The following is a 14,349-nucleotide window of genomic DNA, read 5'->3' on the forward strand; positions in this document are numbered from 1 at the left end:
CCCTGAGCACAAGAGCACTCTTCTCTCCTGTGGTTCCCAGGAACTGGTATTCAGAACCATTACTGCCTCTGATAGTTGTGGGTGCAGAACGTAAGGGTCTGGGGTCTGCAAGGATCTGGGCCTGTCATAGACTGGAGCATGTTCAGCTCTTATATTCTTATATTCTCTCTTGGTGTGTAAAAAGAAAGTTGCCACGAAGGTGGGAGAGTAGGTGAAAGAACAGAGCACGGCACGTCAAAGGTTTTGACTTCAGCAAGAATGATTTTCCTGCATTTCCCCTGTAAAGCTAGTTCCCTGTGGTTTCTTATTAACCAGTTGTGACAACTTTGTCATCCATATAAAAAGCTGTTAGCTCCATATGTAAGCAGAATGCCCTATTGATCGCTTCAGAAGAGATTCTGGCTGATAGGTGGTGGTGGTGGGCATCCTAAAATGCAATAACCTTAAGAAACAAGAGTCTTGGACAGATCTATATCCAAATCACAATGTGAAGGCTTGATGTCCTTCCACACAGTGGAAGCAGAGCATGGTCACCATGACTAGTAGCCGCTGACAGCCTTCTTCCCCTTCATAATTTTTCCAATCCTCTTTTAACACCATCCAAGTTGGTGGTCATCACTGCCTCCTGTGGGAGCTGGTTCCATCATTTAACTCTGGGGCATGAAGAACTTTCTTTTATCTGTCCCGAGTCTTCCAACATTCAGCTGTCTGGAGAACTTCCACACACTCACATCACACACTTCATGCCGGACCTCCAAGATCCAATCTCATGCAGACCCACTCCAGGCCTGTCCAATTCTGGGTCTCATCTTCTGACAGCTGCTGGCCAGGTGCCTCTTCCAAGCTTACAAGCAGGGCATGGAGGTGATGGCGTTTGTGCACTGGGTACCCAGAGATGTACATTGCCTTTGAACATGGAGGTTCCACTTAGCTAGCACGGTATCGGTGGTTGGGAGCCTTCTCATCCATGAATTCATCTAGACTAGGGTGGTCCTTGATGGTTTGTATTGTTTTAAACATCATCATCATCATCATCATCATCATCATCATCATCATCACCATCATTTTATTTGTATGCTGCCTTTCCACAGTTAAAAACAATGCTCAAGGCGGCTTACAACATGACAAGATTTACATAATTACAAAAGTCATAAACAACAAATAAACCACATCCAAAAAAATACACAACCAAATGGAAAACAATTTCCACATAAATCAAAATCTAAAACAAAAATACAGCATTAATATCACAGTTTAAAATTACAGAGGTAAAAAAATAGCAGCAATTTATAAACAAAAAACAAAAACAAAGATGGAGCCCTCTCTGCCCAGCAGCAGCAGCAGTCCTTTATGGAGCCCGTCAGGCCCTGCCCTAGGCCAGGTGGTGAGTGGCAGAACTAGGGCCCTCAGGCGCTCGCAGGGGAGTCCTCCTGGGTAGCAACTTCATCTTCTTGTGAGTCTCCTTGAGGCTTTGGTAGAAGGCGACTAATACGTGTAATGAAGCATCATCATTATCAAAAGCTCCCAGAAGAATGATGAGTTTTAAAACTCAGTAGTAGTAGTAGGTTTTTAAAAACATTTATATAACCATCTGGTCTAGATAGAAAAGATTAATAAAAAATCACTCTACCATGTGCTGGAAATGCCAAAATGAGAGGTGATCCCCACCATCTGCTGGGAATGTGATGTTTCAAAACAGTATTAGAATCCCACCATGTTGGATAATTATCCACTGGCTTCCAATAATCCATTTCTGGGCAAGGTACTGAAGCATGTGGTGGCACTGCATCTCCAGAGGTTTCTGGTTGAGATGGATTTTCTAGATTCATTTCGACATGGTTTTAGGCCTCTTCTGGGACAGAGATGGCTTGGGGTCGCCTTGGTGAATGACTTATGCCAGAAATTGGACAGGGGGAGTGTGTCCCAGTTGGTTCAGCTGGACTTCTCAACAGCTTTTGAAACCATCAACCATGATAGTTGTCTGATCCACCTTGCTGGGATGGGACCTGAAAGCACTGTTTTACAGTGGCTCCATGCGTTCCTGGGTGAGCAAACCAGAAGCTAGTGCTGAGGGACTCCTGTCTGATGCCTTGGCCTTTGGCTTGTGCAGTGCCACAGGGTTCTGTCCTGTCCTCCAGGTTATTTCACATTTACATGAAACCGCTGGTAGAGGTCTTCCAGAGTTTTGGGGTTGGGTGGCACCAGTATGCTGATGACACCTAGCTCTATTTCACCTTTCCACCTAAATCCAAGGAAACTGCCTTGGCTCTAAACCAACGTCTGTCATCAGCAACAGATTGGAGGAGGGTGAACAAATTGAAACTTGATCCAGGCAAGACAGAGGTGCTCTTGGTCAGTCAGAAGGTGGAACAATAGGGCTCAGCCTGTAATGGATGGGGACGCCCCTTGAAGGCAGTTTGGGCATGCCTCAGGTCTGTGTGGTGGCCAGGAGTGCATTTGTCTGATCTGGCCCCAGTGACACACACCTTAGCTTCACCACATCTGGAATACTGTAATGTGCTGTATGTGGAACTGCCTTTGAAAAGTGCGTGGAACCTTCAGCTGGCCTAGAGAGCTGCAACCAGACTATTAGCTGGGGATAGAATATGAATCCCTTCTTATAACAGCTCCACTGCCTTCCGGTCTGTTTCTGGACACAATTTGAAGTGCTGGTTATGACCTATAAAGATCTTTACATACCCAGGCTATCTGAAGGACATTATTCTCCCATATGAACCTGCCCAGGCTCTGAGATCTTCTGGGGAGGCCCTGATCTCAGTCCCTCCCCCCTCACAGGCATGTTTGGTGGGGACGCAGGAGAGGACCTTTCTTGTGGCCACTCCAAGACTTTCTGTGTTTTATTTGTGTTTGTTTTAACTTTTGTGAGCTGCCTTGAGTTCCATTTCTGGTTATTCAGAAACATAAGCAAAGCTGCTTTTGGAGAAGATGGAACAGTTTTGTTGAATACAGTAAAAATTAGTGGTTGCGGCCAAATGCAATGCCTCGCTTTGTATTTCCCTAAGAATGATCCAGATCGTGTTATATTAAGTTAGTAATGCTGAGTCTTCAGCAGGACAATATTTTTTCCTTCATAATAACAGCAAATTGTGCTCTGTTTAAGCTTGAAATTTTATGTATTATATAAATGTTGAAAAAAACTTTAAACAAACCAACCAACCAACCAACCAACCAACCAATGAAATGATGGGTGAGTAATGCTATTTCAGAACTTCTGAATCCTGCTCCAGAAATGGCCACATTGAAAAATTTGCCACTATTTCCATTAACTGCTATATATATCATTGTCCTGGACTTAAATATCCTTGTCGCTGTTATCTCACTTCCATCAACCAAGTCTAGTGCACCTTCTGCATTCTCTTTCTGGCACTTCCCACCAACCCATTCCTTGCCTTCCCAACAAATCCATGTTATGCAAGCAAATACTTTGGAGGCCACATGATGCTTGGATGCCATGACGGGTGAAAAAATGGCAGTGCTAAAGAAAAACTGTTTGAGACGCAGAGCAGCCGACTGTTTGTCTGTGGAAATCTGGTGCTTGGGGCTTTGGAAACTGAGACTGGAGCACTCCTCAGGACTAAATACCACATGTGCTGTGACAGTGGCAATTGGTCCTCAGGGCAAGGCAAAGGGGAAGCACAGGCCCTAAATTTTCACAATTCCATTATAAAACAACAACAACAACCTGTAAAGTCGGTAAAATTTGTGACAGCAGCACCCAAGGTATGAGACCCAGAGAAAAGCAAGTGTGACTAAATCTCAGAGTCTGTGGCAGCCTGCTGCGAAAACCCAGCTGGCCTTTCCTTTATCTTCTGCTTTACAGAACTGGAAAGATGGTGGCAGTGTCAAGGCCACCATCGCAGCTCTCCTGGCTCAGCTGCCTTGCAGTGCTGCTGATCAGATGGCCTGGCTGGAGCACACGGAGTTCTGCTTTGCTAATCTTGTTTCAGCTACCAGATGCCTCCAAGGGCATCTGCAGATCAGCTTGGAGAGCTCTCAAAGCAAGGATAGCGGGGAGCAGGAGGGGAAACAATTAAGCACAACAGCAGGCTGAAGGCCGAGTGCTTGGAAGTAGCTGACAGGTGCCAACTGCCAGGGACTCGCACTGTTTCCAGCTCGTTATAGCACCTCCCTGCAGCTCCCTCTACAACTCTCTGGAAGCGGGCTCCTCCTTTCCAAATACGGCCATTTTGCCTGACCCCAAGTGCCACCTGACCCAGGCTTCAAGATCTATCCCCTTCACACGCCCTGGGGGCCACCCAACAGCAACAGCCTGGCACAGTGCTACACGAACCCTCTAGTTCACTTGTCCTGTGCAAGGCTCAAGGGAACCTCCAATGTCTTGCCTCCTTCCGGCCATTACCATCCTCACTGCCTTCCCTCTGGCTGTTTGTGCATGACAAGACCCACCTTCTGATCGGAGAGCCAGGCTGCCTGGCCATCCAACCCTTGGTAGCCACACAAGTCTAGCTCGCAAAGAAACTTCGTACTCCTCCTGCTCTTCTTGGAAAAGGCCCACCTTGGCGTTTTCTCTCTCTGATCATGTCTCTCAGGGTCTCTCTTCTCGTCTCCCCACCACATGTGCCTCCAGGGCTCAGTTGCTCCCTGCCAGACCTCTTTTGCCCTCTGCCTCTCTCCTTTCTCCTGGCTTTCCCTTTTCCACATGACGCGTCCACTGAGCTGTCAGTTCAGGCCATATCTGAGCTTCAGAGCATGCACATTTTCAGCTGTATCCACTCTGCAGGCCTGCTAACCAATTCCTGTTTTGTAATACTATACATGCAGATTGGGTTGCTCACCAAGAGCTGCAGCTAGCCTGTACCCTATGGCTGATCTACCCCTGCTAATAACATAGAATGCACCTTCCTTCCCTGTGGCTTACTGTGACTCTTGGCTCGAGATCCTGAACCTGGTAGCCTTCCCTGGTAGTGACATGTGTTGGCATCCATGTGTGGGTGCACATGTGACCATGGACACGCATCAACATGCCCTGTTTCTTTCCCACTGCCTCCCGCTTTCAAAATCTAGACCAGCCTTCCCCAACCTCCTTTCTTCAGATGCTGCTGTTGGGCTCAGACTCCCAGCAGCCCTAGCAGCCGGCATGGGCAGTGGACAGGGAGGATCATGGGAGCTGTAGTCCAAGGTCAGGTGAGCACCATGGCTCTACCCTTGATGTGATGTGCCGCCCACTTTGATGGCACTATATACAAATAGCAAAGTTAAGAGGCAGATTCCCTTATCTTGTGTTTCTTCTGCTGGCTAATTCCACTTCGTTTTCAACAGATCAAAGCACCTGCATGATCTGCCCTGCCCTACCCAGTGAGCTTCCTCTGTGGCCAGGACAGCAGGCGTACTTCCTTGCCAAGGAAAGTTACCTTCCACTGCCTGAAATTAAAAGCCATTTCTGGAGGGCTGATAAATTCTGCCTGAATCTGCCCCCAAGGAGGCAGCATCTGGACCCCGTAATTAAGTGGCTGGTGGCAGTGGAGGCTCAGCCAGGTCCAGGAACCAGAAGAAAGAGGGTTGACTCTGAGGCAGGGCAGGGAATCAAAGCTCACCTGCAGAAGTTTGTGCTTCAGAAGCCTGGAAGAATGAAAGTAACTGGGGTGGGAGGAAGGAGACTGAGCTGCATTATGCAACAGGTGAATTGGGGGAGGGAGAGAAGGAGAAAGAAGAAGCCTCTCCGGCGAAAGCCTGCCCTGGACTCCTGGAGGAGAGGAGGAGGAGGAGGAGGAGGAGCAGGCAACACATTCAGATTCAATCACGGGCTAATCTCCTTCAGGGCAGAGAAATTTGGAAACATCAGGAAATCAAACTGTGAAGCCTGCGATAGAATGTGATTTATGTGGAAATGTGATGAAGCTAATGGGCTTGGCTCCTGGACTGAGCAGCAGGGCTCTGCTCTGGAACCCAATCGCAGGCCTGCCTGGCGAGGAGAGCGCTTGGCGCCCCCGGAATGTGCTCAGCCAAGCTCCACGCTCCCCGCCTCACCGGAAGCCTGATCAGAATCTAAAGCTCCCACCCCGCAAATGCACACACACATCCCCTTTCTAACCCGAGCTGCATTTCCACGGGAGACTCTCCCAGGATGCGCATCCATAAACAGAGACGTGCAGATGCCTAAGCAGGCCGAATAATTGGGCAGAACTTTGCGCTTCCCTCCCAAGGCATAAAAGAGATTTACAGCCGGCTTGGTGTCATCCGCACGTCGTTTTTCCTGACGCACTGCAGATTTTAAAGCCGGCTGCCACTTTCCCCCTCCTGAGGTGCCCGGCAGGGCTTGGATTGATATCAGAGATGCCCTCAAAAGTTTTCCAGCTCCACATCTCCAGCCCTGGGGGGCAGTTTGGCCCCTCTCTTTAAGGTCAGGGCTGCGCCGCCGCCGCCTGTCACTCTGGCAGAGTGGAGCAGCAGCCCCAGCTGTTGTGTGCGCAGTAGCCAGGAAAAGGCAGAATCGGGGATTCTAGGGTCGCCCACCCAGTTTCTTGAGACTCTCGGCTTCTGCACATTGTGGGGAGGGGAGCCTTCCAAGTGTAACGGCTGCAGAATATACTTTCCATTGCACAAGCAATGCTGGAGACTGCAGAGCTTAAGCAACACCACTGGGTGAGAACTGAGTCTGTGAAGGGGCCTGAGTTGGGGATCAGAGAGGACAAAAAGACACCTGTGCCGTCAGCCACACACGTGTGAGAGCCAGTGTGGTGTAGTGGCTAGAGTGTCATGCTAGGACTTGGGAGACCAGGGTTCAAACCTCCACTTTGGGCAAGTCACTGCCTCTCAGCCTACCTCACAGGGTTGTTGTAAGGAGCAAATGAGGATGTACACCACCTCGAGCTCCTTGGGGGAAAAAGCAGAGATAGAAATGCAACAAATAAATAAAGTACTGTAAGCTGTACTCCTGATCTCCCTTACTGGGACCTTCCAGAGTTTGCAAAGTTGCAGCTCCCTGCACCCCAAAGGCTCACAGAGAGGACATGGTGGCCCAGGCTACATCCCCAGCTGATTTGCTGGACCAAGTTCCCTTGTGGGGAGGTGGCGTTGTGGTTGCAGTGCAGCAAACTGGACAGCAAACTAGCAGTATCCTCGGTCTTTCTCTGTGGTCCATCACCACAAACAGTCCCTTGATCGCAGACACAATGTGGATGGATCTTCTGGCAAAGGAGGTGGGGTCTTTATGGATAACTACAACCCGCCATCTCTCTCCACCCTTCTGACTTAAAATGGTGTTGCAGCAGATACTCAGGTAGGTATACTGGACTAGCATGGGGTCACCCAGGTCTCAGTTATACACACCAGACTGCACCCCCCTCAACCACAATTGGATTGTGCATGGATGGTATATGATATCTGTATTCTGAAGATGCACCTCTTTACCCCGAGATGCATATTTTAGAACCCACCCTATCCTTCTGATTTTGAAGTTAATCAGTTTTAATATTGCATCTTTCCACTGCCTTAACCCTCACCCGGGACCTTATACCACGAAGGCAGTTAAGAAATCAAATAAATTGTCTATGCTGACCGGCAGTGACCCTCCAGGGTTTCAGGCAGGATTCTTTCCCAGCCTTGGAGTTGATAAATCTTGGACCTTCTGCATGCAAAACAGCTGCTCTTCCCATTATGGGCTCTGCCACTTTCAGCCCAGCAAGGTAGCGGCTGCACTTTCTGGGTGTTGGCCGATGGATGGTGCTCCCTTCGCTCTGCCCCCGAAATCTGCTTGCAATCTGTCCAGGCACTCCTTCTGCAAACACAGCCCTAGGCTCAGCAGGATTCAGAAGGGAAACACTTGCAACATCCTGGGAACGAGGCTCAGAAGGAATTAAGGGGACAACTTTGTCTTGGCCAGGGCGGTGGATCTGGCCTGGCTCATTCTCAGCCTGGCTTGCTGGCAGGTTTCTCCCGTTTCTGAGCCTTTTGAATGGGGGCGGAGATGCCGGAGATGGCTAAAGCAAAGCAGCCTCTCTCTGTACGGGAGGAAGAGCTGCTCCAAAATGCTCTTTGCACTTCAATTGGTGGGCAGACAGGAGGGGAAGGAGCCAAGGCAGCCCCCGCAGAGGGCAGCAGGAGGCAGGAGCCTAACAAGGAAATGCTTGTCAAGGCAGCAAGTTAAACCTGCGTGGAACAGGCACATCTCTCTGTGTGAAGGCCAGGCGAGGGAGCCAGGCCCCGGGGCACAGAGGCCCTGGCTGTGTGGGCACAGGTGTGGCCACCTCCATTTGCCTCCCTGCATTTTGTCCTGCACGTGAGGAAGCCTCCTAAGCGGCCCCCTGCAGCATCCTTGGCTTTGCTCTGACGCAGCAGGTGACTGTTGTTATCCATGGCAGAATGGTTTTGATGTCTGCAAGGCATGTTATGATTCTCACGAACAGCAAACGTACACAGCCTTTTGCTTTTCGGAGAGGGCGTTTCTTGGGCAAGCACTGATTGCATCACCGTGACTTTCAGGAGGCATAAAAAGGAGCCCCTCAGACACGCTTTCCTTTTCATTTGCGGCTCATTCTTCAACAAGCAAAAAAGAGTAGAGGTGACACAATGGCCATCTTCAAATATCTGATGGGCTGCCACGTGGAAGTTGGAGCAGGCTTGTTGTCTGCCGCTGCAGAGGGGAGGACCCAAGCCAATGGGTCCAAATGGCAAGACAGTCCTAAATGTTAAGAAGAACTTTCTGACAGTAAGAGATGTTTGATGTTGGGACTGACTCCTTCATTGCAGGTTTTTAAACAGAGGTTGGATGGCTATCTGCCAGGGATTCTTTAGTTGTGAATTCTGCATAGCAGGACTGGGTAACCCCCCTGGCAGTCCCTTCCCACTCTGCAATTTCGTGAATCTATCCCATCTCCTTTCTGCACCCCTTGCACTGCTGAAATTGAAACAGGTGTGTAATGGGACGGCAGCCAGCCAGTTTGTAGCTCAGTCAGTAGAGCAGGAGACTCTTAATCTCAGGGTCGTGGGTTCGAGCCCCGTGCTGGGCAAAAGATTCCTGCATTGCAGGGGGTTGGACTAGATGACCCTTGTGGTACCTTCCAACTCTACAATTCTATGACCCATAATCCTCCTCCTGCAAATTCTGCAAGGCGCATTGTTTGCGACTGAAGGGCATGCAGAATGCATCAGCTACCTTATGCATGCCCAGGGGGAGTGTCCCCTGTCCCCACTCAGCAAAAAACAAACAACCAAAGAACAAAACAAACAAACAAACAAACAAACCCCACAGGGCCCTACTGCTTCTGGGGCCCCAAGCGCAGCAGGCCCTACTCACACATTGGCTTCAGTTGGCCAATCAGCTCCTCTTTCGTCCATTTCGCCCACTCCTTCTTGTCGGTGTTGATGGAGCACAGGATGGGGCCACAGGGCTTTCCACAGTCCTCGATGGCGGGTACATTCAAGTAGTGGACCAGCACAATGTCCGGGTTCTGCAGGAAGAGTGGTAGAGAACACACATTGTCATCACCACCGCCAACTTATTCTAAAAGACCTATTAGCATCATTATTTCTTAGCAAAATAATACATGGCATCCCTCGGGAATTCTAAGGCCCCGCCCCCACAAAAGCAAAATAAATAAACCAATCAGCACAGTTTTGAAGTCAGTGGTTGAAATCGGTGCTGTTATGAGAAGTTAAAAGTCCACCATCTTAATTCAAAATGGCGCCCAGTGGTATCCAAACGTAGATGAGAATTGCTCCTTGATCTCAGGAACCATCGTACAAAATCTGGTCACAGTATCAAAAGAGGTGTCCGAATACAGAGTGAGCAGTCAAACCGCTTCCCAGAATATACAGCAGATCAGAGTTCTTCAACTTTTTTGAGTCCATGACTCCCTTGACCAACTCCATTCTTTCTGCGGCACCCCTGCAGGGCTCAGGAGCCCAGTTATGTCGCCCCTTGCCTGCAGAGCTGGCAGCCTCTCACCCCTTTTCAAACACCTTCCCTTGTGGAGTGTCCCCTCAGCCTCCTCTACCTTTTCCTTGGGAGTCCTCTGGACAGCCGCTGCTGCTGCTACTGGTCTCTGAGCTGCCCCCCACCCACCCCAAAGAGAGATGCCTCCTCACACTGCCCCACAGGGGCCAGGGACTTGTCTGTCCATTCCCAACAGCAAGGGCTGGCAGACTGGCTGGCTGGGCTCCCTTGCCTGCTTGCTTGCTTACTCCAAGGCAGCCTCAGCTCCTGGCAACCAGCACCCCCTGGCCAGCCCCAGAGGCACCATTCACCTGGGCAGCTTGTAGCCAGGGCTTCTGCAACAAACAGCTGTGTAAACCTTTGGGAGGCAGGGATGCGAGAGGAGCGAGGGAAGGAAAGAGGGACAGAGGCCAGTGTTGCTCGCGGCACCCCTGACCATCATTCAAGGCACCCCAGGGTGTCACGGCATACTCGTTGAAAGCCACTGCAGTAGATGATGATACCTTCCGGTTGATAAAAGCTCAAAAGGAGGTTTGAAACAAAAGCCAACAACATTAAACGACAAAACCACTTCAGTTCCATTTCCCCCATTTCTGCATTAATTCGCAAACTATTCTTAGGAAAGAAGTCACGCACACAAATTTACGCGCACACACAAACTTATGCACCGTCTTGTACTCCTTTCTCCTCATGCATTTATTTTGGCGAATATATATGCACTTTTGCAAGAACACCCCCTAACATATGGTAGTTTTCTATGCTATTTTGGGGAGTATCTGCATTTCGGTGCTGCCTTGCAACATTCAACGAGGTTGCCGAAAGATGGTTGTGTGTCGGTTGGTGTGTCTGTTTGGAAACTGTGGGAGCAGGAGGTTCATGTTAAAATGCAAATGGGGCATGGATTTGCTCCCCAGCCCTGAGTTCCCTTTTCTCATCCCCAAACTGCTGTCAATCAAACCTGGCGTTCTGTCCATTCCAGAGGCTGCTCCCTCCTGATTCTCCTGACAAAGCCTATCCGTTGCTCCAAGGCTTACTCTGGGCTTGGCTCTATCCCAGGCTTTGAACTTCACATTAAGAACTTTGCTGCCTGTATGGAAAGTTCCTTGAGGTTCTGCCCCAAAGAACCCCAAGGAACCAATGGGCCCACAGAAGGCATCTCCAGCTGGTAGTGCTTGGCTTCAAGCCAGGTGGCAGTAATTTATTGCACCTGTGAGAGTAATTTGGTCCCGGGATGCAAATAGGAGCCCCAGAAAGGGATGTCTACCCCTTTCCTCTGAGCTCAGGACTTCCTGCAATTGCAAGGGCTTTGTACCCTTGCAGGGCAGTTTGTGCCCCTTTCCCCCAAGAAATAAATCATAAAGCAACAGTACGAAAAACCAGGCTGCAATATAAAGAGCAGCAGATACAAGGACTCAGTAAAACAAACAAAAAAAGTTTTCGCCTGGCACTGGAAAGAGCCAGAGGACATGACCAAGGGGGATGAGGACCACAACAGGGTCCAATGAACAGTCATCACCTGCCCACCTCTAGACGAGGGGGTGGGCAGTCTGTAAGGGCACCCATGGGTGTGGTGGTGGGAAAGAGGTGCTGTTTTCCCCTAGGGGGATCCCTGCCTGAGGCAGACTAGGTGGGGCCCAAGATGTTTAAATATAACAAGTGGCAAACAGCTTATTCATAGCAATCCAAGTTTCATTCATCTTTGTTTTAAAATATATAGATTGCACAAAGGAAGAATCCAGGTTTTACCGTTGTAACCAAGGTGACTTCATTCATATGTGACAAACCTCTTCTAGAGAGGCTGGACATTTTAAAAGGCAGTGACTGAACATGGCACTAGAGGTGCTTTGACGGGCTCTTCCCTTGTAAGGTGAAGCCAAAGGAAAGGTTTTTTTAAGCCTGAGAAGGTCAGCTTGGATGGGTGTGAAAAGGGCAACAGCCACTGAAATCTCAGAAGCTGGTGGGTGGGCAGGCGGAAGGTAGTTTCTGGCTCTAAATTATGTAAAACAGGGAAAATGGCAGGACAAGTTATGCATGGGAAGAGAAATAAGAGGAAATGTGCAAATGGGTTCCGTTTGTATATTCCAGGCAGGGTTGGTCATGCTCAGCTTTTCCGGGTGCAGAATCCGGGCACAATTCAAAGTGTTGGTGCTGACCTTTAAAACCCTAAACAGCCTCAGTCCAGTATATCTGAAGGAGCGTCTCCACCCCCATTGTTCTACCCGGACACTGAGGTCCAATGCCGAGGGCCTTCTGGCGGTTCCCTCACTGCGAGAAGCCAAGTTACAGGGAACCAGGCAGAGGGCCTTCTCGGTAGTGGCACCCGCCCTGTGGAACGCCCTCCCACCAGATGTCAAAGAGAACAACTACCAGACTTTTAGATGACATCTGAAGGCAGCCCTGTTTAGGGAAGCTTTTAATGTTTGATGCATCACCGTATTTTAATATTGTGTTGGAAGCCGCCCAGAGTGGCTGGGGAAACCCAGCCAGATGGGCAGGGTATAAATAATAAATGATGATGATGATGATGTGTCTGAGCAGCCACCCAGCACCCCTAGCCCACAGGGGAGAGGAGAACAGGAAGACTGGCAGCCTCAGACATTTGCAGAACCTCAGTACAGTATACTCCTAGAACTGGGGCCCAGACAGCTGGCAGCAACCACAGAAAGTCTGGTCCCGCCGCAACAAACTTTCCGAGAAAGAAACTTCTTCCACTTGGATGGTGGATAAATGAATAATCTTAAGAACAACAAGGCAACCAGGAAAGAACCCCCACGACAGACAACAACGGGATTGAAAACTTGATTCTTCTCCCTGAAGTCATTTGCTCCTAAATTCCACAAACTTTAATGACTGCTCTGGAATTATTTATAAAAATAAATAGGATAATGGTGTAATTAAAACTCTAATGTTTCATTAATGTTGCTGGAGCAGGGCTTGGGAGGGGGATGGGGGAGGGTCTGTGTCTGCACCAAGCAGCTCCCCCCCTCCCCGCCCGACCTCGCCAAAAGGGAGTCGCTTTGCTGCTGGTGGAAGGTAGCAGACCATCAAATCAGCTCCCACACTAACGAGCATTTCTTCACTAATGAAAAAGATGCCGCCAGGCAATTAATTGCTTGTCCTTCAGATGGTTTAAACACACACCGGGGGCCTGAACTATAGGCTGAGACCAAGGACAGCAGGGAAACTGCCAAGGGGGCAAAACTGAGGCAGGGTGGTGGGGGAAACCACAAGTGAGTGGGGGTACAGGCAGGAACTGAGAAGGCTCCAGCCTTCTTCCCCGCAGAAGCTATCAAGGAAAAGCACACTCTGGGGTTGCTTCTCCACCCAGATGGGGGAGAGGACATCGAAGGCAAGCAATTAGAAAACAAATCACTTCATCTCCTTGCCCTGAAGGAGGGTGTCTTCAACATGCATTTGGGTGGTGTGATTCAACTCTCAATTCAGGACAAGGAGAGGGGCATGATCCAGCCCTCCGTGAACACCCCTGCCCCAGTCAATTGGATGCAGCCTGCAGAACAGCCAGGAGGACCAGGAAGCATTAGAAAGAACTTTCTGATGGTGACAGCTGATTGACAGTGGAAGAGACCTCCTTGGAAGGTGGTGGACTCTCCTTCACAAACCTAGTTTGTGTGGCTCCATTCTTTAGTTGTGATTCCTGCACTGCAGGGGGTTGGACTGGATGACCCTCGGGGTCCCTTTTAGCTCAACAGTTCTATGGTTCCATGATTCCCCTCTATATGCTTGCTTGGCCCCCAGAGCAGGACCCTCCACCTGCTTCCAGCAACTGTCCTCAGATGCCCACTTTGGGATGCCTTGTGAGAAGGTGGTTTGAGCTCCTCATGGCTCAGTCCCCTTTCCAGGCTGAGGCTTTAGATGTGAAATATCCAAGTGGGGAGGTAGAGGCCTCTTCTGCCGCAAGTGTGCTTGCATCCAGATGTGATGGTGCAGGTGGGGCACTTAATGCACCCTGCAATGTACTCAGGCGGCAGTTGGACACACTGTAGATGCTGAGCTTCCAGATTCATAGAATCATAGAACAGTAGAGTTGGAAGTGACCCCTACGGATCATCTAGTCCAACCTCCTGAAATGCAGGAATCTCAGCTAAAGCATCCATGACAGATGGCCATCCAGCCTCTACTTAAAAATATTCACCACCTCCCAAGGTTATAGGGCAATTATCGCCCTCACCAATCTTGATCCAAAGAGGAGAAACAACCTCTTGACCTTTCAATCAGTAGAAGAGGACAGCAGATCCAGCAATCAGCAGAGCCTCCAGAGGGGGAAGGCGGTCTATGGTGGCCACAGGCAATTCAGCTTGCTTGAGGAAAGGGAAGTGGTACCTATGGGTGTCCAACGCTGACCTTAAGCTGGAGGAGAAGAGGACCTTTCAATCTGGACCCTCGAAGCTGCTGGCGCAGCTTCAGGAAGAGAT

General features: G+C 49.7%; 1 protein-coding gene across 5 annotated transcripts in view; it reads right to left on the reverse strand.

Moving 5' to 3' along the window:
- The window catches only part of CAMTA1 (calmodulin binding transcription activator 1), a 680,765-nt gene that overhangs the window by 56,601 nt on the left and 609,815 nt on the right, over positions 1 to 14,349 (reverse strand). For all 5 annotated transcript variants that reach the window (XM_077931429.1, XM_028740501.2, XM_028740502.2 and 2 more), the window contains exon 6: positions 9,278 to 9,431. In XM_077931429.1, coding sequence (XP_077787555.1) covers positions 9,278 to 9,431 — 154 coding nt within the window. The remainder of the gene's footprint in view (positions 1 to 9,277; positions 9,432 to 14,349) is intronic.

Source organism: Podarcis muralis, chromosome 7 (assembly GCF_964188315.1).
Source record: "Podarcis muralis chromosome 7, rPodMur119.hap1.1, whole genome shotgun sequence".
NCBI classification, from domain to species: domain Eukaryota; kingdom Metazoa; phylum Chordata; class Lepidosauria; order Squamata; family Lacertidae; genus Podarcis; species Podarcis muralis.